The following is a 26843-nucleotide window of genomic DNA, read 5'->3' on the forward strand; positions in this document are numbered from 1 at the left end:
GTTATTAGTCGAATAGTTTTGCTGTACCAGCCACTGACAACCCCCTCCCTTCCGATATATTGTTATTGTTTTGTTTTGTTTTGTTTGTTACGTCGTAGAAAGTGACGATTTAAGATGGAAGATTTCTTTGATGTGTTGATGAAGAAAATCAAAGAGGACGATTTCTACACTCTGATAGGATGTGACGAGCTGGCAACTGCAGAGCAAATTAAAACTGAGTTTCGACAAAAGGTGAAGCTACTTCATCCAGACAAGAACCCTGGCGATGAAAACACAGCGAAGTTGTTCCAAAGGTTTGTATAATTACGGGGTTTAATTAAATCATGATTCCCATGGATAGTCTCTTCATTACTTAGAATAGTCAAGGCTGTTGATTTTAACAAAATAAGCCAGCCTTTAGATACTTTCAGGAGATTTTTAATCAAATTTTTGCAGAGGAAACAGACGTAATTTGGCAAATTCTACTACTAGGTGATTTTCAATGCGGGTTACCCTGGTAGTCGCCGTTACAAATTTACGAAGATTGTACTTGTGGCAGGTGTATCTTCTCTTGGTAGTTTTTAACTTAATAGTTAATACCTCATGATGTGTTTTAGTCCGAAACAACATGTACATATCTTTAAACTAAAAGAAGAAAGAATATCGTTTAGTATTTTGCATAATATTTCGTATTTGTTTCACAATAGGCCACTTTAAATTATGCGTTGGAGGCGTTAGGAGGGCGTGTCAGTGATGCAATCCTTGTGCGTCACAAAAGGGAGATACGCCAACATTCTCAAGTTGTGTGCACTCTCACAAGAGAGCATCTGAGGCAGGCTAAGAAATGATACTAAGGCACTGCCAATTTTAACAAGTACTCCCGGGGAAATGGCGCAAACATTCAATATCTACCTTTTGGCACTGCCGATTTTAACAAGTACTCCCGGGGAAATGGCGCAAATATTCAATATCTACCTTTTATTCTCAGTTTACAAAAAAAAATTCTATTGCAGATTGCAAAATGCCCGTAATATTCTGTGCGACGAGGAAAGCAGGAAAAAGTATGACTTTTGGCGCAAATCAGGAATAGCTGTACCTTATGATCAATGGATAGAGCTGAGTGGAGCAGCACATTCATCATTACACTGGGCTGCCAAACCAAGAAAAGAACTCATGCTTGACTACGGAAAAGGTGAGTTACAACTCAAGGGTCTCCTCTGGCATGGGCAACAGATAACCTTTTCATGGGGTTTTGAAAGCATCCTAGCTGAAAAAGTATTTAATCCCTATGTCAAAAATTCTGTTCCTACGTTCTGTTCAACTACAAATAAATTAAGTAATCTTGGGAAATTGCAAGAGTGCTTGAGAATCTTCTTGTAGCTTTACTTAGCTCTGTCATAGTCATTAAGAGTACACTCTGACTTTCTGAAGTTTTTTTTGTTTATATTTTTTACTTTAGTTGAAGAAAATCCTCTTGATGAATTCTTTGATGGGAACCTTAAGGCAAAACATTTAGTGTCACCTAGTGATGACATTTTCAAAGTCACAAAGTTGCACAAGAGACATGGATGGGGTTCCAAGCAAGGGAGACACATCAGCAAGTTTAGAAGATATGAGATATAGGACAAATTCGCTCTCAATAATGTAAGTAGTTTGGACAATCAGTACACCTGATCATAGAGGAAACTAGAAAGGGCTTGGTATGAATCAATAGTTTGTGAAATTCTGCAACACTGAGTATGGGTTGGATAAAAAATTTTTGGCAGGAAACATGAGATTGTCAATTCATGGCTTTTTGTTCTATCAGAATTGTTTGAAAATTTCAAGGTGGATCAGGTTCCTCTACTGCAGAACTTTAAAAATTATTTAGTAAGCTAAATAGAATATCATAGTACAGAAAGAGCCATCTTACACTTTCTCTTCTTAAGTGGAACATGAAAGTGAATCTTGTCAATGACTGATTGTTCCCTTATTGTTTCAGGCTAAACAGTATCATGCCATGTATATTGCCAACACTAAGTGACTTGTTCCAAGTCATTCAAATTTTTACTTAATTTTAAGACAGATTTATCTTTTTGTTGTGAATTCTGTTTGCCTATTTTGTTTTCTACAATGTATTTATTATATCATTCAGAGTTAAAAATGTGAATTCTTAAGATTTAGAAGATACTCATAACTTTGTAAGTAGTGTTGTGTAACATGAAGGAAAGAGTTTGCAAGTCTTGATCAGAAATGCAAAAGACATACAGATTTACTAACAGTCTGTATAATCAATGAAAATAAATCTCATTTATGAAAGTTTCATTGATATTCCAGTTGTCTCCTTACACACCACTGAGACTGAAGTTTGTCTTTGTCTATAAAGAAGAGTCCTTATGAAAATGATATAGGGCACTTAATCTAATCTACTTTTTCCCTCACCTCAGGTTCCTGTGTATCCCCTCTACACAGGTACTTTTCGTAAAATTATTCTATTTGAGCAGGACACCTTATTGATTCCTAACAATTAGACATTGTGGCTTTTGAATTGAACCATTTGATGAAGTCTCTGAAATAGGTATTGGGTATGTGCTGAAATAGTTAAAACTTGGTTCTAGTGTCTCTGTTACTAAGTTTTAATAATATGAGACCTCTTACAAACTGAATATGCACTTCTGTCCACTAAAATCTTAAATTTTTGCTTAAGAAATGTAATCCATACTAAAAGCAATGGATGCTTTGTTTAGTGCCTCCCTTATGGTTAGAATGGACAATATTTCAACACCAATTCCCAGCAAACCAGATTCCTGGCACATATCAACAACCAACAGCCATCTGTTTGAATCCATATTGTCACTCCTAGTCTCATTAAACAATGCATCTGTCATCACAGTAGATAAGTCATCAGAGCTGCTCTGAGAGAGATGCTTTAACAAATTCACTAACATCTCAGGTTTGTTGTCATCTAAAAATGCTCCAACAACAGATGCAAAACTTAACAACCCAACCCTGCCATTAGTACCAGGACTACTGAGCATAAGCTTTGCTAGTTCTGGAGAAGGATTCCTCAGCAGGATTGATCTAAAATCCTCTGTTGTGAACTTTGCATGCTTCTGTGCATAATTCAACATGATTGAGAATTTTCCTTGCCTGCAAAGACAAGCAACAACTTGATGATGCGCACCAACTTTCATGTAAACAGTTTGTGCCAAAGGAATACAGGTGCATGAACATTTTTTAAGGCATTTGCAGAAGTTGCAAAAAGCATCGCCAAGAGGAATAGAAAATGTTAACTTCTCCTGAGCAAGCCAATGGGTAGCAAGGTCCAGACGTCCATCACTGAGCGCACAGCGGATACATTCAGAAGACATAGCTCCCGTGAGAGGTTGTGCCGCTGATGCTGTGGCCATCAAAGCATCACAGAACATCAAAAGAGGTGACACCTCACCTTCCTTACATTCAGCTTGTTTGAATTTGATCATGGTTTCATAAGATCTCAGAATTCCCATTGGTGAGTTGGCAGCATGCATTGCAGCCAATTCAAACTGTCCAAAATCAAATAGATTGTTGAAGTGATCAACATACTCAATCAAAAGTTCTGCCTCTTTCTTCTTTAGGGGATCATCCTCATCAAAGCTTGCAAAGAACTGTAAGGAATCACTCTTCTTCCCATACTTGCTGTTACCATAGTTTGCTAGCTCTCGAAATATAACATCAATAACATGAACATCCTGGTCTGGATTATCTACCACTGTTCTTGCTGCCTGTTCATGAAATTAAAGTAAGTACAAGTTATAACACTTTTAATCTCTCTCAGAGATTGTCTCTCTTTTTAGGGCAGGTAATTTAGTGTTAACAACTGGGTTGAAAACGTAAATTAGCCACCGTAAAGGGTAAAAAAGCTGACGTTTCGAGCGTTAGCCCTTCGTCAGAGCGATGGGGTCGCTCTGACGAAGGGCTAACTTCGTCGATTGCTCTGACGAAGGGCTAACACTCGAAACGTCAGCTTTTTTACCCTTTACGGTGGCTAATTTACGTTTTCAACCCAGTTGTTAACACTAAATTACCTGCTATACTCTCCCACCGACGCAGCATCACAGTTTCTTTAGAAACTTACCCCTTTATTCTCTTTTTAGGGACTTGCTAAGATTAACTAATTATCTCTGTCTTACATGATCTGAATCAGCCTGTACTAGGCTGACCTGATTACCCAAGATTGTAATGCATTTTTTTTAAAGCAAAAACAGAGTTGACATTGTAAGATACAACATACTGAAATTTTGGTACTACAGCAAACCAAGCTGTCTGTGTTGTTGAACAAAGACTTGAACTGGGCAAATACTGCTGATAAATATCAACTCCTGAGAGAACTTGAACACACAACCAAATAGAGGTGGGGATCTTACCTCAACAGCAACCTTTAGGGTCTCACATCTTTCTTTTGATTTCTCATGATTGGCAAACACATGATCTCTCACATTTTCCTTCTTTGTGAGCTGTTGTTTCAAAATCAGTTTCTGGTTTCTCTCAGCAAACTTAGATTTTGTAGCTTCCTTCAGCTCCCATACTTGCGCTTCTAAACTAGACAGCGTCTTCTTCAAAGTGGGTAAGTCGGTGAGATCTTTCAGAGACAAGCCAGGAATCAGAAGCCTTGTCTCTTTAACAACAGAATACATCGATTTACTTTCTGCAGAAGCCAGCCTCCGAGCTCTCTCTGCTCTTATGATGTGGAGTTTCTCCCTTAATTGGGCATTATGCTTTTTAAGTTTTGCCATTTTCTCTTCAAGTTCATCGCCCCTCTGGACAAAATGCCTTACATTTTCTTTCTCCGACAACAGAGCCTTGAGCATTCTCTGAAGATAGATTGTCTGGCTCTGACCTCTCTCCAGAGTATCAATGAACTCCTCATACTCTGCTTTAATCTGTGACAAAATCGACTTGTAAACCACAGCTTTGCTTTCAATTAGTTGATTAAATGCATATTTAAAAACCATGAACAACTCTTGCCGGCTGTGCTCCGGGTGATACTTGACTTGACGAAGCTGATCAGCAATATTCCACTCAATAACTTGCAGATCAGCACCAGAAGAAGCCTTCGAGAAAGAGGTTTTCCTCTCTCGAACATCTCTCGCACTGAGAGGTGAATGAGTTGACACTGGACTTGGTGATCTTCTGGGTTGAACTACTCGACGCATGATACCCTATGAAGAACAAATATGGATTTCCAAAGTAATAGAATGACCTTTATTCAATCAAAAGTCAGTATTCTCCGCCATGTTTGTTCCTTCTCTCCGTTGCCACAGCTGACTTTTTGTCGCCATGCGAGAATAAAAGACCCTCCCTGATTGGTTATTTTAATTAATTGACCAATCAGAAGGCGACTTCTTCTTGAAACGGTTGTGATACTTAAGTATACTTTATTGGTAATTGGATCAACAATTTACTAATGATCGAAGATGGCGGACGAGAGTATCCAAGCTTTTCCGACTGTGTCTTCGGACGTTACTGAAGAAGAACAAAATCTATCTTTAAAAGAGAAGATCAACTTAGTCGACAGTGAGATTCGTAAGCTATATGAGTTTTGTGTCAAAGCCGGTTACACTCAGCCACAAATAGAGCAATGTGCACAACCTTTACTTGCTGTCCAGAGCAAGGAAAAACACATTCACTGGCTTAGATTGTTGTTTTCACTTGCTTTGCTGGCGGCATTGATCGTCTTCTTGTTTTATTATGATCCCACCTACCGTAAAATCTGTATTTATGGCAAGTTCGTAGCTATGAAGGTAAAGCACTATTTTTTCAGTATTTCCATGTAGGTTTTGTATACGCCTTAAAGGTTTGAAATTTACTTTGCTTTTGGCTTACCAATATTTTCCGTAACGTTTGAACGTAGTCGAAAATATTAACTTCTAGAACAGGGAAGCTTTAGAGGCAATCTTTTTCCCCGAATTGTGTATGTATGTAATTGTTTCCTTTTTAACCAACAATTGTATGGACAATGAAGTGCTGTTACAGTAAATTATACAAATAAATTTTGCCGAGTGTTTTTCACTCACCAAGGTAAATGACTATTTACTTGGTTGGTAATGGATATCTTAAGGTCTTATTGGGAAGACTTCTGTGTAATCCTTTACTTTATCATGTATACAGTACTTGCAATAAAGAAAACAATGGTCAAGATTACCTTTGAGACTATGATTTTGATTTAGAAAAGTATGGGGTTACGCAGGAATATTTCTGTCTTAATTCTCATTTTCTTTCTGTGTAGAAGACCATTTCATATCTTTCTAGGGCAAAGCCAAAATTTACTCAGCTAAAGTTTATCAACCAAACATTTCTTTGCAAACAAAAACTTCTTATCCTAATTTTACCAACCTTTTGTTTCTTTTAGGTTCTACCATATTGGGACTGGACAGAAATTTACAACTATGAATGTGTCATTGACAACCCTTACTATGTTCAAGATCAGCTAACTGAAGAGGATTGTAATGTATGCAAAGATTTCCAAACAGTAATGAGGGTAGCTAATATTAGTACCAGCAGAGTAGCTGATGATTTTCTTTTTTCCAACATTCCTGTGATTGTCACTGATGCTATGGATGATTGGGAAGCTCTTAAAATGTTTCATCTCAATTTCTTGACTGAGGTAATCAAATTGATATTTTATTTAGCAAATGTACAGGAGTTTTACTTTAGTTTAGTTATCTTTCTTGTTTATGCCTTTTCTTTGTTTTTATTTTGTCAAGGATATTACTTTACCCTAGGACTTGCTGATATCAGCATTCTGTTTCTTACTATTTTATTAATGGAAGTGATTTTACCAACCAAAATCACTGATTCTTTTTGCGTGAAGATACATGGGCAATATTAATGAAGAAAAAACTTTGAATCTTGTCTTCAGATCTATGAAAACAATGAAATTTTAAAATACTCCGGCGCAGAATGCCAGTTTGAAACAACCTTACCACAGTACCAGACTCCTCAGCAACTTCTTTCGGCTGTTAAAAGTGGGGAAGAACAAAAATTTCAGGCCTTCTGGTAGGAAAGTATTAACTGGATTTTACTGTTGTGCTATAAATTGTAGAAAAGTTTTGCTAACCCAGGCTCTATACAATTCTATGGTTTGCAAAAGTTAGGTCCACAATCCTCTCCCAAGTCCCTTTGAAGGATCAAAAAACTACATTAAAAAATAAAAATCAAATCTGTTACCCATGCAAGAATTAAATTCCTTCTTTAATTACTGGACTTGCACATTTATTCCAATATCAGGGAGAATTGTGAGAAAGAAGCTGCCAAATTGTTTAGAAAGTATTACCGACGTCCCTACTTCATGCCACCTATGACAGAGGGAACAGAAGGGAACTGGTTCATAGTCTCCTTGGGAGAAAACAAAACTTTAAGTGTGAGTTTTCATTTGCTTATCTAATTATGCATTATGCTTTTGAGCTGTTTGTAATGTGGAGCAAAACTCAGTGTGCCACTTTGTAATATTGTACTATCTCAAAGAAGTCTTTTTATTTGAAATATTTTCATTTTTGTTTTTCAAATCTTTTTACTTTTTTCCAGGTAAACTGGGATTGCTCAGCCACTTGGATGGCTCAGGTATGAGGTGAAAATCTGTTCAGTTTGTGACACAAACAAACGTAAAGAATAAGAGAATATATTAGGACTTTATATTCACATAGCAATGCAAACTGTTTTACAGTCATTGATAAAAATATTATTATGACCCACTGGTCAAGAAATTGAATGAGTACTGCATAACTCAATCCTCATAACTGCCTTTCTCCTTTTTTAAGGTCAAACAAACTGCAAAATTCATTTTGAAACCAAATGAAGTTTGTAAAAGTATTTGCCGTAAAGTTTTGGTGAAGGTGGAACCAGGAGAAGTTTGTGAGTTTAAGAGTTTTAGATATATGTATTCAAGTTCAGCCTCTGTTTTATCAGAGTCATATTTAAAATGCAAAGTTTTGGTTCAATGAATCATGTGCCATTCTTGAATAAAACATATCACTGTGAAGACCTACAACCAATTATTTAAGTGTTCCATTTTTCAGTGACTGTCCCTAACAGCATGTGGAGTGTGTCATACAAACCAGTTGGAACCGATCCAGTTGTTACCTTTGGTTCAGGAGTAACTTGGGATTGAAGTTAATCTCTTGGCTTATGTAATTTTTCACATGTAAATTTCTCTGACACCAATTAAGTTGTAGATTAAGAGGATTTTCTACCTTAAATCCAGAGGGAAAGGAAATAAAAATGTGAGCTGTAACAAATTGTTGTTGTTTTACTGTTTTATGAGTACTTATGTTAACTCTTCAAAGTAATTATGCTAATGAATTACAGAGCGGTACCAATAACTAGCACAAAAACTATTCACTTATCTAGAGCCCTCTATAAACTATAGTCTCAGTGCACTACTGCACAACTCACAGTTCTCTTCAAATATCCTTGAAACTTATTGATATCCACACAACTCTTCTCCAACGTAGCCTTCCACACAGCTGACAATTCCAATGACAATAAAGAATCCCAACAATTCGTGCTCTCCAGCTCTGTAATAACGCTAGCTTTGCTCTCAAAGAAAGGCTCAATCAAGAAAAGGCTAACTTTAACTAATCGCAACTCCTTCTATATATTTTTCAAAATGTTCTAGAACATTCCAGAGATCTGTAATACAACTATTTTTAGTAACATTACATTGCTATTACATAATAAGAAATTATGCTGACTAAGGGTCCTAGAAAGTTCCATTAAGGGTTCTCAATGAGTCAGCATGACTAAGCCTTCTAGAAACTTCCTCAATTTTATATTTAGTAATTCCATAACACAACACACTCTCCATAACACTGTATTTCCTTGAATTTGCATCCTGGTTCCTAAGCCAAATATGGGGGGAGCACTCATTGGAAGGAGGGTGGTTACTTGAGGGAGGGAGCCTATTAAGAGATTATTAACCTAAATTGATTCTATTGTAGTTGAAGCTTAAAAAGTTTTTAATAAAGTGACAATAGAAACAGGTTTTCCTTTTATCCCAACTATTTAAGAGAGTGAGGTAAGAGTGGGGCACTTGTAAGGACCACCTTTCAGTGTGAAAGGGGACAGGAGAACATAGAACCACAACTCAGTCTGACAATCCTTACAATTACAATCTTAAAATAGCTCTTACTTGGTGTAGAAGACACATTATATGTCACACTATTGTTTTCATTGTTTTCTTATTTCTGGTTGTGATGAAATTCTACTGTGATGTACTCTGTGTCTTCTACACCAAGTAAGAGCCTTAAAATATCTGCTGAGGCTCCAGTAACTGCTGTTAAAGACTGTGATAAACCACAATGAAAATAGAAGCTTCGGGTGAAGCAAAAACTGAAAGGCTCTAGGTGAAGCTTCAAAAACACTAGCGTAATCAAGAGTTATTTTAACCACGAGGAGTTCTCACGAAAAGTTCTGTATACAAAAAAACTAAGGCATGACAGGATGCTTTACGCAATACGACTAAGAAGGCGTTACAGCGCTCATTCAAGAGGGGTGCGTGCTTGGTATTCTGACCTAGAGGGTAGGTGCTTACTAGAGCGTGGGCGCTTATTACTGGGATACCTGTGTTAGCCCAGTCATAAAATGCCTTTGTTTTTTTTGTAGTCTTTTTTTTTTTTTCCTCCGCCACAAAATGGAAAAATTGCGCAATAGTACCCAGTGGTCATTGGGCTCTCAACACCGTGACAACCAACTGTGATCCAATGAAGTGTTCACATGCTGATCACGCGTGTTATCTTGATGATGATTGACGTTGTCATGCACAGACACGGCCGGGTCACATGACGAACCACGGGACGTATAAAACGTATACGTATTTGACGTATAAAACTCTTTTGTCAGTCGTTTTATATTTCAACGTATTTAGATTACGATCACTCGGAGTGTCACGGCGCAAACGCTCAAAATACTTACAGACGCATACACAAGTCGTATTGTTCGCGGCCAATCCACGCTAAAAGATGTTATTGAGCGGTAATTTTCGAACGGATTGAGTCGCCAACGCTTGAAAGCCATGAAAGCCTTGAATGCCTTGTATGCCAAGTATGCCAATGTCTTAGTTGAAAAACGTACACTTGTTGTAAAAAGCAAAATCTGAAACCAAACTGCATATACTCTATGCAATCTGTTGAACAACACTCTTACCGTGAGACTAAAGAACAAAACTCTAACGGATGCAAACTGATAGTGAAGAAAGACGGCATGTTGGATTCACTTGATGCCAGGGAACGTAGCTACGATAACAGTGTACAGGAAACGAAATATGGTCGATTTACAACGATAAATATTTCGAAATATAAACATTTTTCTCATAAAATCAATAAAAATTACTCATACCCTGTGTATCCGTTTTAGTTTCTGGCGATTTCTGCCGTTTTAAGCTTGCTTTACTATTACTGTTATTCACGTCATCTACTTTTATTACGTTGGTAAAATCTGTACAGACATCACACCAACCAACTCGCGCGCAAAGTAAGAAGACTATATTAAAGGCTTGAAATTATATTACGATCGATTTTCATCAAGAAATGGGCCAGGAATTTTCCACAATAGTGCAAATAATGGTGAAGGCTGATCGCGGAAAAGCGATTGCGTGACGCTCGGTAAGCTGTAAGATGACATGTTATTATATACCAGACGTAAAAACTCTTCAGATTCTCCGTCTGCATTTTGTACCCACTCTGCAGTCTATATTTTGTATCCGGTCTGCAGTCTGCTGTCTGCATTTTGTAGTAACAGATATCCGTGGCACCAATACAGTTTATTTTTGGTGACATTTATTCGCGCAACACACATAATTTACCACAAAATACCTGTGTGTGAGGTAATTCGACATTTTCGTTCTTTTCCGCGTTAATACTCTTCTTTCCTTTGGTAAGAATGTAGACCACTAACAATGTTTCAAGTAATCACCCTACAAAAAATAACTCTTGCATGCAGAGCATGCCTGTGTTTTGAAATGGGTGTGTGCCTTAGCCAGACTTGAGCTCACTATTTCAGTATACTAGTCCGACACCCACAGTATCACTACACTTGATTCCAAGGATCCAGTACCATCCAGGTATCCCAGTTACCCTGCTCACAGGGTCTAGTTGGTGGAAATATGGTATCCAGAAGTTGAATTTTACAATATATCAGATCACCCTTTACCCAAAGCTATGTTTTCCACAATGCAATCAGTCTCCTTTACAATTATTTGTCTCATCACAAAACATGTTTGGCGAAAGAGTGTGTTCCATGGTAAGACTTTGCGACTTAAAAAAGAATTGCTAGAGGCGAATGCGATGCAGAGGGAAGGGGATTGGGGTTGAGAATTTGACTATGGTTAAACATTAGTATATAGAATACATGAAGCATCTGGCAAAGTAACTAGATACCGCAGTTGTAGCATGGCCTCAACTGGCCACGCATCGAAGCTACTTGTCTGTGCAAAGCAGTGGAAATGGGTAGACACAGCTCAGATTCCGAGGAGGATAGACGAAGGAAACACAGATCTTCGAGGAAACGTCACAGAAGAAGCAGGAGTCGAGAACGGAGGAAACGGTCGCGGTCTCGAGAGAGAAAACGAAGTCGATCTAGAAGCAGTAGTTATGAGGATTACAGGCGTAGCAGGTTCGAAGAGTAATATATTTACTAGTTATCTCTTCCTTTTATAGATCAAGTCAAATTAAGAATAAATACCCTGTTAATTCTCTAAATTTTCTTATTTTCTCCCGTGTTTCTTAACAGATCAAGTCGAAAAGGTGAGGGAACTATTTCTGAAGCTCCATCCTAATTTGCCAAATTTTAAGCTTAAATATATGATCTTATTTAAAACGATGAGTAAAAAGGCTGCTTACCATCATATACTTGCTATTTATAGAGGTGGAAGTGAAAATGATGTTTTATTATTTTTCGCACTTATTTTTAACCTTTGAAGTACAATCACTTCCTCAACATTTTGTAAAACCAGGCTAAATTGTAAACATAAATTATGCAGTGTCTGAAATCACAGTTTTGAAATACTTATGAGCGCTGGTTGTTGTGTTTGTTGAGGAGTAGGAGTATCATTGGGTTCCTCAATCAGTTCAAAGAGGGACATGGGGAACATGCTGCTTGTTTCCCCTTCTTAGCCACCACCCTCCCCCTCTCACCTTAGCTTTCCACCACCCACCCCCACCCTAGCTCTCCACCACCCCCTTCACCTTAACTCTGCAATCTTTGTAATGTACATCTAACATGGTAGACCTCATAACCTTGACCTTTGCAATCTATGAATGATATTATTCTACTACAGGTCACAGATTTAGTCGATCAAGCAGTAGTAGAAGCACTAGCAGTAGTTCCAGTGGTGGTGGTTGGAGAAAAAGTAGGAAAGATAAAAGGTGAGGGATGGTTGCATTAAATCGTGTGATGTTGGTTAATTTTTTGATCCTAAATGACCTCTAAGCAAGGCTGACATGGTACATTTTTTAATAAAAAAGGTGATGAATAAAGTAACAGAATTTGTATTCTCTGCTTTTTTGTTGAATTGGCCAAGACTCCAAAACTGTATCTTGTGACATGTATCTGTAATACATGAACCAAAGGTAGACAGAGTGGATGGCTACTCATGATAGTTTTTTTCTCTGAATACATAGGGATTCAAGTTCACAGGTGAGTGAGTTTTTAAAACACATTTCAAATGTTTTTTGCTATAAACATATCCCAACACAAGGAAAGAACTGAAAGTAAAGGCTTATATTCTGTCATTATATTATTAACTGTGATGATTGTCCTTTCTTTAACATCTTAACTATGCAGTCCAAAAATGCAATTTTCATATCTCCTCTTTAATTGCTGAAAAGTAAGCAGGAAATTTTTTAGTAATTTTTATATGAGGTAGTTTAGGGCAGCAACACCAAAGCAAATCCAAAATACTTGGGATACTTGATATTCAAACTCTTTTTATAATACAAAACAATCAAAGCAAGTTCTTTTTTAGAGTAATCCTCCATTCTTTCCATATCACTACTGCTTCTAAAATTGCCCTTTGCACCTTTACATAAAAAAAATTGTTGTCTTACTTCAATTCATTGTTACTTTCTTAAAGCTCACAAAAGAAAAGACTAAAGCAAAAATGAAGAAAGCTTTGGCAAAAGCAGGTAAGCTGTGATAGCGCAAATACATTTATTTTTCACCTACACATTTTAGTATAAAACTGTTAATACTCTTTTCTTTGACAATTAATTGTACTTTAACAGAATCTAAAGATGAAATACTCAAAAGGGATAAAGCTGCCAAGGAATTAAGTGAGTTCTATTACCATTTTTTTATTATAAGTCTCATTCAACAATAATTGCTTTCTCTTTGACAATAACGTTTATTGACTGCTTTATTTAACAGGAGAGTTTGCACCTAACAAAGACACAATATTGCAAATAGAAAGCAGTGAATTTGTGCCTCAGTCCTTCAGCTCATCTTCTGGCTCCAAAGGTCATCAGGTAACATTATACACTTAATGTATGGTCCCGAGGGAAACAGTTTTGTTTTCCCAGGAGTCCTGATGTTTCCTGAGACAAAGACGAGGGAAACATCATGACTTGAGGAAAAACAGAACTAACTAGTTTCCCAAGGGACCATACATTAAGTCCTTTGTTACATATTAAGACTTTCCCTTAAACAATCATGTGGCAAAAACATGCTGTTGTATTCGGCACACAGACAACAATTGTATCCTGGTCAGGATACATTTGAATTTGATCAGGGGCACATGACTAAGAATCAACCAATCGCAATGCTCATTTTGTTGAGTGAAAGTCTAGGTATATAATAAAATCTCTTGACAGCCTGAAATCTTGCTGAGTATCTTAACAGTTTGTAACATTCATGGTTTTTTTCATTCTGACAGATAGGTGGGAAAAATATTGATGGTAGCCATGAAGAAGCTATGTTTGGTGTTGGTGGAGCAGTGCCAGAAATTTCATCCCCAACTGTAGCTACAGCAGAGTTGAAGACTGCTCCTCATTTAGTTATATCACAAACTTCTGATAAGGATGGACTGTTTGCTTCATGGGTGAGATAATGAAGCATCTATTAAGATATGTTGATACTCGTGTTTGAGATGTTATTGAGAAAATTTTGTCTTCGTCATCAATGTCTGTAACTGTATGATTGTGCAACACAATCAATTTTAAAAGAGCTTGTACAGTGTATGTATGACTTACTGTGCCAACTTGCTGTTGTTGTAGAATTCATGAAGTGACTGTAAACTGACTGACATTTATGAATGTTTACAGCTTTCCAAGCACTTTACATCACAATAACCCATGGTGTGGTAAAAGGCAAATAAATCTGAACAACTGCAAACTCAGTTTTGTTTCTCTTAGTGCAACCAAGATCTTTATGACATATATTTTACAAGTTTATAGATGCACTCTTTGATTATGGATTAGACTAATAAAACCATGAACTTGGACAACATTTTTTCATGGGTATTTTGCTTTTCATTTCAGCTTCATGAAGATGAAGAAACCAAGACATCTCGCTGGATAACTAAATTAAAAAAGATGCGACAAGAACTCTTGGCAGCCACCTAGCTACAATGTTAGTGGCTATATCCTTTTTTTTCTGATAAAAATACATTCAAGTAATTTTTGTATCAGTATGTTGTATTGAATATAAAAACAATCTATTTTTTAGCTTGTTTTCCTAAAACAGTGTAACATCTTTAATAAGCCATTCCCCTTGTGTTCAACACAAAAAGTTTTTTTGGCAGATATAAACTCATGTAAGATTGTTTTCAAACTTTTCAACCATTTAGCTTATGGTAACAAAAGGACTCTGACTCTTTCTCTTCATAACAACCTATATCTAGAGTACAAAAACGTCTGGGTCATCACAATGTTGTAATAACTTAACTTAGTAGTATTGTAGAGAACTTAAGCAATATTTTTACAACTTTAGAACTTATCCTAGATAAATTTTCCTATGAAACCTTGTGTCAGTCTAAGTCAAATCTTCTGCAATACAATTGTAAGCCATAAAGATGACCTGAATAGTGATAGGTTTTTCGAAACATGTTCCATATCATATATAGATAAGTTCCGTATATTTATATCACAGATGTGTGTTACCTTTGTCAGTAGAATACTTGCAGAGAACACTAAAACATGTTACAGACATTATAGCCTCGATGGAAACCTAGTATAAACTTCATCTAGAGATATTCTCATCGTTTCTAAAATGTGAACTTTGTAAAAAAATAAAATTTCGATTAACCTTAGCTGTTGTCCAGTTTTGATTGATAGTGGTGGATTCTATCAATCTGTAATCGAACTATTCAGACGGAAAACGCTAACTGGTCTGTAAAAGAGTCACTCATGTAACAATTTCTTTTAAAATGGTCAGTTGGTACTTTGTTTTTACATCAGCAGTCGTAATCACACAGCATATCTTGAACGTAAGCATAGATGACGAATGCGACATACATGGTAAAAAATGAAATACCAATTTTTCTGTTCAATTTAAAGCGCACGCTGGCGAAAATCCCAAGGGCTACGATCAAAATGAGAAGCAAAATGAAACCAAATTTGACGTGTGGCACCACTACAAGACTTCCTGACGATAACATTTCCTGCAAGAACATATAAATTGAAAATTAATTGAGAGTTAAAAATAAAGAAATAATACCGATATGTGGAAATTTTTAAAACAGAACAATGATGAGAAATTCACACTCAGGAAGAAATCATGTGCTAAATATTTTTCAGGGAAGACGCTCCTAAAAGAGAAGAGTTAAGTGTATTCTTCACTAAAGTTACCCTAAAAAACATTGCTTTTGTTTACCATCTTTTGATGGCAAAGATGCGAAAAGTACGAGTTGATGTGAAAACTCCATTGATTTTACCTCTTCCTTTGGTGTTAGAAGTCGGATAGGTTGAAAGTTATCAATTATGATCCTGATAACAAATGGTAAGCCAATACCAAGGTTGATGTCAAATACATTCGATCCAATGGCGTTTGAAACGGCCATATCTCCAAAACCATCCCGTGCGACAATGATGGAGCTTAAAGCATCCTGAAAAAAAAAGCAAAATAATTTAGTTATGAAATTGATCTGTAATTAGCACAACGTTTGAGTGTTTGACCTAATCAGAAAAGGTAACAGGTTCGTTTATCTGTAGAGTTTTTTTTATTTGAATGTGGTTTCGTTTGATTACTTCTCTGTTTAGAGGTAGCTTTCCTTACTAAGTCGAAAAAAGTAAGTCTGCACTTGAGCCCAGTGGCCCACCCAATCGGAGCTTATCCCTTACCGTGAAGCGAGTAGGAGTATTACTACTTTCTTCCTCTCTCCCCCCCCCTCCCCCATGGGATGCTAGTCCAGCGCGAGGTTTGGGATATGGCACGCTAATGGGTTTGATCACCAGTGCTTAACCAAACAAAGCGTTAACAAAAATGCACGTCTTTTTTTCGAATGTCGATCGATGTTTTTTAAAACGTTATTTAATATGCTGTGAATGAAGAAAAAAAAGAAATAATTGATAGGAAGACGCCTTAAAAGGAAAATTTTCCATTTCCAGTGTTAAGACTGCAAAAAGTTAAAACGTGACCACGGGATTCAATAACTTACCGGAACACTTGTGCCAATGGCTATGACTACCAATCCCATGGTAAACTTGTCCACGCTTAAGATGCACCCAGATCGTCCAGCCAACGTCACCATGCCAAAGCTCAAAATGGCTATCCAAATGATAGACATCGTGAAAGAAGCTAGGAAGTATTTGCGGTTGTGTGGCTTACTACAGTTGGGAATGGTCCATGTAAACATACAGATGAAAGGAAAGCTCACAACAAATAACACCCATCCTAGCGAGTACTTAAATGGGGCCAAAACGCCTCCTTCCTCAGGGTACTCAGGGAACTCTGCGGATACTGCAGGTAGACATGGGCAAAGTTTCATTTTTGCCTCTTCTTCCCTATCCATTCGGACATCATTCTTGGGGTCCACGACAGATTTTGTCTCCGAGTCATCATCCATAGGTACTGTACGGGCGTTTCCGTTGGCGTCCACGTGAACAACAGAGAGTGTAGGCTGCTGGCTCACAACCATTTCGGAACGGCGTCTGTACTCTTTCATCACTTGTTTCTGTGCTACTGATTTAAGCCTGATTTTTTCTCCTGGAGCAGCCAATCCAGCAGAACTCCGTCGATGTGCCTTAGGATTGTCATAAAGTTCTCTTAGTCCCGGAAACGATACTGAAAGCCGCGGCTTGACTGGAGATGTCGAGTGATGGCTGCGTCCCAGGGATAGATTAATCTGTTTGTAAACGAAGATCCATCGCAAAGATAGACAGGAATGTTTGGTTGATCGACTGTTTTTAAAGTTTTGTGTCAGTTATAGGTTCCCTTTAGTGAAGCCCTAATAAATTTGCTCTAAGAGCAGTAACCAACTTGTGTAAACTTGAATGACTGGCTGATGTCTTTTGTCTAGCTACACTTGTACCAAAAAGAAACACCCCTTTAGCCAGGCTGTGTACAATCACCCCCAACCTTCAAAGTGATTATTTTTAGGATTTGGAGTGACTGTTCATAGGCTACACTTTAGCACATCTGTCTAAGTTTCCTTTCTTTACCGCTAAGCTTCTTTCAGCTTCCATTCAACTGTTTCATCCCTGAAGCGCAACCACCTCTCGTCCTGTCTGCCTCAACTATCTACATGGAAACAAATGAACTTCGCCGAGTATCAACTTCTGAACGTCTTTTTTGAGGAAGACTTTTCCAAACATTCATGATTTCAGAGACTATGATATTTACGAATTTCAGCTTTCTAACTGTTACTAATTACTCGTTTATTTTACTATTGCATAACGTGGATAAAGTTACTGTTAATGACGAGGACAAATGTACAATGGAAAAAATTTATTGCTTGTCCTTATTGCCGTTAAACGAAAGCCCAGTCGTCCTATGAACACACTCTTTCCAACTTAGCCTTCTTTTTCTCGAACAGATTCTTTAAACTTGACTTAGAAATGTCTTGTCCATTTAGATGTAAGATTCAGAGATGCGAGAACATATACTAACTGGCTGTGAAATATGTGTTTATTTAAACTGATATCCAGGCTCCCGTTTACTTACAAATGATCTGGAGAGTTGTCCTTTGTTAGCATGTGAAAATCTCCTTTGATCACTAAGATTAGTCGTTAAAAGCACTTTTGAGTTAGCACCTTCATCTGCGTTACTTTCCTGAAAGAGAAACTCAACGTTTCAGAAATTCATAATGTTTAAAAACAGCTAGGTAGTAAAATGAGTCTCACTGAGGCTTAGATGAATTACTGTTTCTTCAGTTGTCTGCAAGGGGGTCCGTATATATCAAAAAAAAAAAAAAAAAAAACGCTTCTTACCGCAGGTCTAATGGGAGGAAGCTTTCCTGCAGGTACTCCTTGCCGACCTTGAAGAACAGCAACGGACGAGCTCAGTGTGTTGTGGTCTGACTGCACATCGATATCACTACTCACAAACTGTGTTACTTCTGTATTTTGTGGACTGACTTGTCCTCCCTTGTGTCTTGAAATAGAAACACAAAATATTTTTTGGCCTTCCAAAATTAAAGAGTTTAGGATATCAGCAAGCACTGTTGAAACCATGCATTTAGGTGAACAGTCTGGACTTGAGCTCTTAAGAAACGTTTTACTTCAGTTATTTTATATTCTTAAGACCAGTAAAGTTTAGAAGTATATTTTAACAACAATCATGTTGCAATTTTTTTGTGAAATTCGCGTCTTCATTAGTTGTCTAGGTCAATAACTTATCTTATACTTGTTTTTTAGAATATATCGATTTCACCATAGCATTAATAGGATGGAAAGTTACGAATAAAACAGTTTAAAATGTGTACAGAGTTGGTGTCGAGAATTCAAGTTTATTAGTTGAATATTGTTTGTTTTAAAGTATGGAATCATTGTTTATCTTGTGAAGAGTAAATTAAGAAATCACTCAAACAGTAAAACTAGAAGTAAGTTGTACTAACAGTGTATAGGAAGCCAATGGAAGTTCTTCGTCCCTTGGGAACATTCTGATGGTGACCGGCAACAAGAAATAAAGCTGACCTCGTTAGAAAGTGTTTATATCTATGAAATTTTTTCTCCTTTAGTTTCTATTTTCAAAAATTGTTGATTTTATAGATTTTAGACAGTATGGTATTCGTGCTTTTCTAATTTTCGGTGCATTTTTTATTTTTCTATAACTAAGAAGAGGATAATTTTCCTCATTCAGTTTGTTTCATTGTTTACAGTTGACGAAAAATAAGTACCACGAGTATGCGTCGCTGTAATAACCGGTTAGGTCTATATTTATTGTTATTTAGATAACCTTTACAAGCACCAATATGCCAGTTGCCTATAAGAATCATTTTAAACATGAATAATCTAAATATTTATTCATTAGGTTCCATACTCAAACAGTGTCACGTACTTTGCCCCACTCATGAGATCCATAAGCTTTCTGTTAAACTTCATCAACACTATGTAAAGGAAGTAAAGGGCTAACAGAATGATTGACTCATGGAGCTCGAACTTGCCATCCCATGCAAACCAAGAAAAAAATCCGATTGATAGGGCGTAGCAGATGGAGTCCCTTATAAGCGGTTTCCAGTCCAGCTGAAGAACCTAGGAATTGGAAAAAATGGTCAACTTCATTTGTAATTGGTTTCTAACAGGTAGAGTTGTCCAAGGCTTTAAATAAAAATGACTTGGCAACTACTATTGCCGGACGTCTATGTGACTGAAGCTCACCCAAAACGTAGAATTGCCTAAAGAGTAATTTGAACATTTTTTTCAGAAAATTTTGACTCTGTCAGTCTTCTTAAAAAAGTTTTTCAAGTAGAATCAAAAACCTTTGCGAATAGACTTCTTTCATAATGGTACCCAAGATAATTATTCTTTCATGTGCATGCGAATGAGCTTCGATTTTTCAGGAAAAATAGAATTGTTTTCATACATGACAAGAAGGGTTAATTTACATGAAGAAAAAAGTTTGTAATTGGGCCCGCCATTTATGGGAGAGTTCCACACAGATATAATCGCACACTCGAACGGATACTAGTTGTGAAAACTTAAAATGACAAACAAATTTTAAAAATATTACAAATATGGATCAATAACCCAAGCACACCTGTCCTGCCAAGGCCGCAGTCAAAGCAATGATGACGAGAAGGTTGAATACAGCACTCCTAGACATAACAGAGAGTTCAGCAGTGATATCATCGGGTATTAAACAGTATTTTATATAAGCGATTAAGCATATTTATGGCAGAAAAGTACGAAAGATTCCTCTAACCCTACTATTGTTCCAATTCCGACATCGCTTTCTACCGTTACTCCTGCGACAGAAGTAAATAGCTCCGGAGCAGAAGAACCTGCAGCCATAAAGGTTGCACCTGCCACATCCTCAGAAAGATCCAGTTTCTCAGATATTGCTTCAAGGGATGGCACAAAGAAGTCATCGCAAACGATAGCAAGCGCTATAAAAAGTAAAATTAAATAACGCTTATTTTCTATTATAACTATTTTGTGCAAATTACGTAACTCATAAAACCCTGAGCTAGAAGTGCAATGGATTCAGAGCAAAGGTAGGTGGTAAAGAAACTGTTGTCTGATTTCAAAACTTTCACATTTCTGAAAAAAAATTTCTGTGACACTTTACTATCACTGAAAACACTTGCTCCAATAATCAACCGAAGTGAAGGTTGTATCTAAAATGCGAGGACGGACCTCAATAAACACTTTCATACTTTACCTACAAAAATGACGAGAACACAAAATATATGCAACGCTAGCCAGCCATATGCTTCTTTGGGAGCCCACCATGTTTCCCGAGTTGAATAGTTTCTCGAATGACCGATTTCAAAGTTGCAAGTTTCCCACTCGACACTTGATAACAGATGTCTTGATTGAAAAACTGATCCTGTGAAATGAGCACAAAGGAATACTATGTACTTATTGACTAAGGGGAAGGACCGAAGTGGTAAACATTTGGCTCCGAGCTCAGCGAGGTCCTAACGAGAGCCAAATATTTTCCAGTGCGGCCCGACCTGGCTTGGTCATCAAGCATTTCATCATTTGACTGCCGCCCTTTATCTCTCTTCCTTTCTTCTTGCTTCTTGCAGCGCTGCACGACCTTTTCCCGGCCCTAATCACGCCATCGCCTACGAGTCTTATTGGGAAATTTTTTGTCTAGTACGTATTTTCAATAGAATTCCGGGCCGTGCGAGTCTCATGATAAAATGGTTATGTGGAAGAAGGACCATCAAATATCCATCCCCTCTCGCACACTTTTTTTATATAATGTGACACTTAACTTGCTTTTTCTTCACTGAAGAAGAGTAATTAGAAAACAAAGTAAGGAACAGAAGTAAAGGCACTGAAAAAAAAGAAAACTGGGTGTTTGTGAAAATCAATTGAAGTGTTTTTCTTGCGTGGATTTGAGTAGGAGTTAGTTCTATAATGTCATTATTCCCGTTTATTCAAGTAAGAATAAAATCACTCGATGGTGTGAAAAAAGCAAAAAATTATATGGTACCAAATTGTCTTTCTATGTGTGTCTGTGTTTTTTTTTGACACCATCAAAATGTGATGTTTACTCTAAAGTGAACCTGGACGGTTAAGGCAGATTGTTGCATTGTGTCAGATAGTCAATTAATCTGTCTTCAGTCGGGATAAAACCAATTAGTATCACTGAACATTACGTCTTTTGTTCAGGTGATGCAGTTGAAAATTTTAATTAGCAGTATTTTTACAAGTCGCTATCACAAAATAAGAGCTCTGAATCTTAAGTGATACAAATCGATAAACGCTCTTGTGAAGGATAATTGACAGACTCTTCCACTTTGTATAACTGTAGCTAGAACATTTTATTTTTCTTTGTTGTTTGGGACAGAAAATCCTATTTGGCGAAAAGTAAAGCACTTCTTAGTATTTTCGTTCAGGAAAGCCCTTTTCCGTCTTTGATGGCAAGAGCAAAAAATTTGCATTTTAGTAATAAGTGAGAGGTCTTTTTCAAAGGCAATACTTAACACCTCGCCAGTGACTGTTGTCCTACACGAGAAATGGAGAATAGAATATGAAAATTCGTCCCCAGTTGTTAGGGATTGAGACAATAACGGGATTATCCCGCGGCAAGAGGTCTTATATCAAAACCGCAAATTGTTTTTTTGCTGAATGGAGCCTGCACTTTTTAGCTGAATTTTCTTTTTTTTCATCCTACGTTAAGTCAACATCGCTGCAAAACGTTTTAAAACTTATTTTTAAAAATAAATCAGCTAATTATCTTGTTTGTTTCTAGCGATCTACATCAGCAGGTGCGCTTCATTTCCTCACTTACATTTTATACATGTTACGCACAAAGAAGTAGAAGGCACAACATGTTTTTAATGGTGTTGACAATTTGAAGCTGAAAAACCAACAACTCAATTAGATAAACAAGCATAACAACGTATTTGTAGGTTTACAGAGGAGACAAAACACAAGTAGAATTTTTTTAGCCACATTTAAAGTTTACAATGCAGTTTGCATTTCAAAAGACCGTTCCGTTCATACTGTGTTCATCATGCTGCATGCTGGTCGGCTTTGCTGATTAATTTTCATCTCATCTTTTACTACAATGTTGTACATAAAACAAACACAGTAAAACCGCCATGAAATGAAGGAGTCTATCAGTGCAATTACCGAAATAAAACAATCTTTGACACTAGTCTACATTGTGCAGCTATTAACAAAACGCAAATAAATTCCTTGTTCTCACTTACAAGCCATTTCGAGGATCTTTGTATTACGAAAATAATCACCACTTTCAGCCAGCGAGAAACACAATTGCCAAACACAATTACCAGCTTCTTTGTCGAAAAACTCTCCTTAGGACTGTCACGATGTTCTTCATTCCTAGAATTGCCACTCGCTACAGATTACACTTTGATGTATTTTTTTTCTGCAGCGATGGCGATGGAATTAGCGAGTTTTGATAAGATCTTCAGGCCTCGATAAAATTTGTTTTTAACCAGATTCGGAGAGAATTTTTATTGAAGAAGCGAAGGTAGACTTTCCTTTCTTTTCCCTTCTCTTTTTAGCCACACCGGATAACTTTTCCTCGAAATGTAAACTAATAAGCCCGATGGTGTGGTATACTTTTGGTTTGTTTGCTGAAAATTGGCAAAGTTTCGGTCCAAGCAGTACAAACTATGATAAAACATTGATTTTAACAAACAGCAATCTTAAAAAATTCGCATTATCGAATCTCTGTACTCCTTTAAAGCCAAGGTTGTAAGAGAATGCTGAGGATCGCAAAAACATTTCTCAGCTAAAAACTTAATATTTCATGAAAACTGGCTGAAGACAAACGAGAGAACTGAGATGTGCCGCTATGATTCCCGCATCTTAACATTACTTACTCTTTTCTAGATGTGTACCACAAACCTTAAAATCGACAGACAACGAACGAGATTAACATCCAATGATTTTATTGTTAGAACGACGACAAAAAGAGCCCTAATCCTTACCGTCTGTCAATTCCAAGCCGTCGGCCGCTGCTCTCAAAATTAAACCGCAACCAACCAACAGTGGTATCACCAAAACACGACGGCACAAGATCAGACATTTTTGAAGCGGTGGTCTCGATGAAAACGTCGTTCTTCCTCTACGCCAACTCATGCTTGGCAACTGAAAATTGGATAAGACAAACGGACATGTGTTAGCTAAACACGATTCATCTTAGTCATGAAATATTAACAAAAAATATTGTTAAAAGTAGTTTGGCCGTGGAAAGAAAAACATCAAATCGCAGCAATATCTAAGAATTTGAGCGAAATTGTTCGTGATTACGCAAGCGGAAAAGGGTCAAGTTTTTATCTTACATTTAATTTTTATTTCCCCTATTTCCTCGTTTCTTTATGAACAATTTTATCTATATTGCTTCAGAAATTAAACTGTTGAGTTGAAGTTTATCTACGTTCGTTAAACACGACGGAAAAACTCACAGCCCGTACAAACCTAGATGTTTTTCAGAGGCGGTGCTTAGCACTAAGCGAAGAGTTTTTGTGAAGTGCAAAAAACGAGAATCAGTTAAAACCCAAACATCTATGCATGTTTACGCTGTTTACGGAAATGCAATTCTTGTCAAATCCCTGCAGAGAATTAATCTGTCAGAAAAATCAATATGGTTTTCAAAAATATTTTTAAGTCTCTGCAAGTTGCATACGTCGGGTGAAAATTCTCTCTCGCGTAGGAAATTTTCGTCCTCAACGGCGCTTACAGGGTCTTGAAACTGGAAACATCGAGGTGAAAACTAATTGAAATTCTCTCCGATGATTGTAATTGACGGTTTGAATAAATGAACATTTCAAGTCCCAATTTTCATTTGTTAAAAGCGACTGGAGGACAATGCCTCATTTCAATATTATATCTCTAGACGTCAAGTGAACAGAAAAGAAGCGTGAGGTTGTTTTGAAATAATCCCACAGCAATGGGAATAGAACTAACAATTAATTTACAAGAAATATACCTCTCGACCACGGCTGCATTAGGTTATGAAGATTTTTCTTTTCTTTTCCATACCCTATCATTTGTTTGATATTGTGTCGACCCCTATAGCCGTTGTTGGCCGTGAATCAAGGTTTGCTTTCGCCACTCAAAAGCAGTGCGCGTCATAATACGTCATCGTTACCTAGGTAATGCCCTAAGCAAGTGATTTACATCCCTGTGGGCCTTATCTCCCTTGTAGACATCAAAATCAGAGCGAGAAACTATGAATTATTTATAGCTTGGCGAAGGAAGCTTAGAAAAACAAAAAAAATTGTTTACAAAAAAATATGATCTCATGAATTAAGAAGCCCATTTTCAATCTACAAACATTTAAAATGTCTTTTTTAAACGATGAATGATAGACAATTAATTTTTCTTTCTTATAACTGATTGTAAAAAGATATCTTCGGCAAGTTTTCAAGTAAAATACTCCAAAATCATGCATTTTGTTAAATATGCATACGGGCCTTAAGCTTGTCTTGAATATTCCATGAAATCCTGACGAAAATTATCGGCAGGAGAGATTGTGGTTTGATGATAACACAATCATTCTTGCCGCATAATGAAAATAATGTTCCAGCAAGAATATCGCCGAAACTACTATCAATTCTTCAGAGACCTGTCTTGAAAATGTATAAAAGTGAATTTGACATTCGCGATGTTTTGAAAATAAAGCTCACCGGTTGAATTTTCGTCACTATTTGTCAATTTCGCTTACTGAAAAATATTGTCGTAGTGAACTATCGACCATGTACATCTTTTGCATTACTTCGTTTCATTTCAAATTTAAAAATTGCAAAAACAGAAAATTTGAGATGTTGAATAGTGCGGCTAGTCAGTTGTTGGCTTTTTTAAAATGCAAAGTTTCGAACCTTTCAAATAAAATTAACGATCTCCGTAGGAACGATTTTAAGTGAAGCCATCTGCCTCAAGTATGGAATATAATTCTTACAATATGTACGCGCAGGTTTTTACATGTCTCCGGCGCGCCATAAATTTTGAACTTCGTTTCCTTGACTTAGTGATTTTCTTACTATGTAAGCGACAAAGCTGGCTGGATTCTCATTCAGGTGAAAAGAATTCACATGTATTTTCTACCTACCTCGAACATGTTTTAGTGAGGAGCTTCAGAGTCTCAACCTTGTCAATAAATGTTTTCCCCTTTTGAGTAACACCGCAAAATTCCCATCATAAAATAACACTCGCCATAGTTTGTCAATAGCATCTGTATTATAAGCCAGTTAGTCAAACAGAAGGTTATGACAATTATGAATTATTACTCAGTAAAAGACGCCTGAAGTTTACGCGCTATTTTTTACCTCAGATATGTAATATGCTGCATCGGTCTTGAATTTTACGTTAAACGGAAGGCAAACAACCTTAATTAGTAGAACTCAGACGTTACAAAATTGAACAGAAAATATATCTAGCTTACTTTTTCATTCCATGAGTTCATGCGTATTTTTGCGCCGACAATTATTCAGAAGTCACAGGTTTTAAAAAATAACACTTGATTCATTGGATTTTTCCTGTGTCAGACAGCGAGCAAACAACATCAACGGCTTCAGATGGCAACGTAGTGATATGAGTGGTAGAGAGTAATTCCAAACTTTCGTTGGTTATCGACGCGTAGCTGTTTTTTTTTATTTTTATTATCACTATTATTATTTGTTAGTCTGTTTTTCAACCTAATTTAATCCGCTCAGGTCATCTTTCATTGTGGTCTCTTCTTTCGGTAATTTTGGTGAATCCAAAATACCTGCAATAAACATTCGATTTCCTAACTCATCCTAGCTAGTTCCCAGAATTCTTCGGACGTCGAGTTTTAGGAGTTCGTCATCCTCAACGTATTTTGCACTATTCTTGTCAAATAAGCGTGATATTCTGTGGAGGAGATATACCTGGTAACCCTCAAGTATGTATTTAATTTATTAACTGCTACCGTTGAATGGTTCCCAAGCAGTATAAGTGAGTTATCTCATAGGTCCAGTATCTAAAACTCGAAAAATAAAGACCCAGTTTATCATTTTCTGGTTGAGTTTAGCTCACTGTGAATTTGTATGTCTCCTCTTTCCGCTTTTCAATTACATGACCAAAATTTCTAGTGTTTCATTATACACTGCTATGTTCGAGGACAGCCATACAACAATATTGATGAGAGATAAGTGTTTTCACTCATCTGCGCTGAAGGCATACTCTGGAAATAAAAAATGCGATTCCGCGTGTTTTTCAACAGGTGTCAGAAAATACCTCTTGCGATTCTACGAAAAAGTCTTTTATCCATATCGAGAGTAGATAAAGGATTTTTCTCCCGTTCAC

At 36.9% G+C, this 26843-nt stretch overlaps 5 protein-coding genes across 12 annotated transcripts; 3 read left to right on the plus strand and 2 right to left on the minus strand.

Moving 5' to 3' along the window:
• Nucleotides 1–100: 100 nt before the first annotated feature.
• LOC131775101 (dnaJ homolog subfamily C member 12-like) lies at nucleotides 101–2156 on the plus strand. 2 transcript variants are annotated; one of them, XM_059091288.2, is made up of 4 exons: nucleotides 101–293; nucleotides 993–1171; nucleotides 1439–1623; nucleotides 1961–2156. In XM_059091288.2, the coding sequence occupies exons 1-3, from the start codon at nucleotides 115–117 to the stop codon at nucleotides 1600–1602; spliced, it is 522 nt and encodes a 173-aa protein (XP_058947271.1). In that variant the 5' UTR covers nucleotides 101–114; the 3' UTR covers nucleotides 1603–1623; nucleotides 1961–2156. The 2 variants fall into 2 exon arrangements, with proteins under 2 accessions (XP_058947271.1, XP_058947202.1); XM_059091219.2 differs by having other exon boundaries at nucleotides 1439–2156.
• LOC131774897 (clathrin heavy chain linker domain-containing protein 1-like) lies at nucleotides 2078–5413 on the minus strand. The gene is made up of 2 exons (XM_059091026.2): nucleotides 4365–5413; nucleotides 2078–3722 (listed from the first exon to the last, which is right to left on the minus strand). The coding sequence occupies exons 1-2, from the start codon at nucleotides 5151–5153 to the stop codon at nucleotides 2661–2663; spliced, it is 1851 nt and encodes a 616-aa protein (XP_058947009.1). The 5' UTR covers nucleotides 5154–5413; the 3' UTR covers nucleotides 2078–2660.
• On the plus strand, nucleotides 5386–8234 carry LOC131775000 (uncharacterized). Its single transcript, XM_059091133.2, has 7 exons — nucleotides 5386–5741; nucleotides 6350–6604; nucleotides 6860–6996; nucleotides 7228–7360; nucleotides 7525–7560; nucleotides 7758–7851; nucleotides 8016–8234. Exons 1-7 carry the CDS (start codon nucleotides 5415–5417, stop codon nucleotides 8105–8107), a joined length of 1074 nt encoding a protein of 357 aa, XP_058947116.2. The 5' UTR covers nucleotides 5386–5414; the 3' UTR covers nucleotides 8108–8234.
• A 3118-nt stretch (nucleotides 8235–11352) lies between these two features.
• Nucleotides 11353–15238, plus strand: LOC131778289 (serine/Arginine-related protein 53). Its single transcript, XM_059094736.2, has 9 exons — nucleotides 11353–11607; nucleotides 11725–11738; nucleotides 12272–12359; nucleotides 12615–12630; nucleotides 13067–13118; nucleotides 13218–13265; nucleotides 13360–13457; nucleotides 13865–14029; nucleotides 14469–15238. Exons 1-9 carry the CDS (start codon nucleotides 11438–11440, stop codon nucleotides 14550–14552), a joined length of 735 nt encoding a protein of 244 aa, XP_058950719.1. The 5' UTR covers nucleotides 11353–11437; the 3' UTR covers nucleotides 14553–15238.
• LOC131777948 (sodium/potassium/calcium exchanger 3) lies at nucleotides 13246–26092 on the minus strand. Of its 7 annotated transcripts, none has more exons than XM_059094624.2 (12): nucleotides 25960–26092; nucleotides 23504–23663; nucleotides 20749–20916; nucleotides 20290–20473; nucleotides 20125–20182; nucleotides 19426–19619; nucleotides 18983–19027; nucleotides 18357–18519; nucleotides 18091–18198; nucleotides 16586–17170; nucleotides 15863–16033; nucleotides 13246–15589 (listed from the first exon to the last, which is right to left on the minus strand). In XM_059094624.2, exons 1-12 carry the CDS (start codon nucleotides 25978–25980, stop codon nucleotides 15383–15385), a joined length of 2064 nt encoding a protein of 687 aa, XP_058950607.2. In that variant the 5' UTR covers nucleotides 25981–26092; the 3' UTR covers nucleotides 13246–15382. The 7 variants fall into 7 exon arrangements, with proteins under 7 accessions (XP_058950607.2, XP_058950337.2, XP_058950416.2 ...); XM_059094354.2 differs by having other exon boundaries at nucleotides 16586–17272; XM_059094433.2 differs by lacking the exon at nucleotides 25960–26092 and adding an exon at nucleotides 25627–25741 and having other exon boundaries at nucleotides 16586–17272.
• Nucleotides 26093–26843: the final 751 nt, after the last annotated feature.

The sequence above is a fragment of the Pocillopora verrucosa genome, chromosome 6, assembly GCF_036669915.1.
Source record: "Pocillopora verrucosa isolate sample1 chromosome 6, ASM3666991v2, whole genome shotgun sequence".
NCBI classification, from domain to species: Eukaryota; Metazoa; Cnidaria; class Anthozoa; order Scleractinia; family Pocilloporidae; genus Pocillopora; species Pocillopora verrucosa.

Excerpts from the sequence above, each read along its gene's own strand:
- LOC131775101 (XM_059091219.2), top strand. The coding sequence starts at position 115 with ATGGAAGATTTCTTTGATGTGTTGATGAAGAAAATCAAAGAGGACGAT. Across the intron at positions 294-992 it reads ACAGCGAAGTTGTTCCAAAG|ATTGCAAAATGCCCGTAATA; the intron begins GTTTGTATAATT and ends ATTCTATTGCAG. Across the intron at positions 1,172-1,438 it reads CATGCTTGACTACGGAAAAG|TTGAAGAAAATCCTCTTGAT; the intron begins GTGAGTTACAAC and ends TTTTTACTTTAG.
- LOC131774897 (XM_059091026.2), bottom strand. The coding sequence starts at position 5,153 with ATGCGTCGAGTAGTTCAACCCAGAAGATCACCAAGTCCAGTGTCAACT. Across the intron at positions 3,723-4,364 it reads CCCTAAAGGTTGCTGTTGAG|GCAGCAAGAACAGTGGTAGA; the intron begins GTAAGATCCCCA and ends TTTCATGAACAG.
- LOC131775000 (XM_059091133.2), top strand. The coding sequence starts at position 5,415 with ATGGCGGACGAGAGTATCCAAGCTTTTCCGACTGTGTCTTCGGACGTT. Across the intron at positions 6,605-6,859 it reads ATCTCAATTTCTTGACTGAG|ATCTATGAAAACAATGAAAT; the intron begins GTAATCAAATTG and ends TCTTGTCTTCAG. Across the intron at positions 7,561-7,757 it reads CAGCCACTTGGATGGCTCAG|GTCAAACAAACTGCAAAATT; the intron begins GTATGAGGTGAA and ends TCCTTTTTTAAG.
- LOC131778289 (XM_059094736.2), top strand. The coding sequence starts at position 11,438 with ATGGGTAGACACAGCTCAGATTCCGAGGAGGATAGACGAAGGAAACAC. Across the intron at positions 13,119-13,217 it reads GAAAGCTTTGGCAAAAGCAG|AATCTAAAGATGAAATACTC; the intron begins GTAAGCTGTGAT and ends GTACTTTAACAG. Across the intron at positions 13,266-13,359 it reads TAAAGCTGCCAAGGAATTAA|GAGAGTTTGCACCTAACAAA; the intron begins GTGAGTTCTATT and ends TTTATTTAACAG.
- LOC131777948 (XM_059094354.2), bottom strand. The coding sequence starts at position 25,980 with ATGAACTCATGGAATGAAAAA. Across the intron at positions 18,520-18,982 it reads CCATTGGCTTCCTATACACT|ACACAAGGGAGGACAAGTCA; the intron begins GTTAGTACAACT and ends TTCTATTTCAAG. Across the intron at positions 17,273-18,090 it reads GACAACTCTCCAGATCATTT|ATTAATCTATCCCTGGGACG; the intron begins GTAAGTAAACGG and ends GTTTACAAACAG.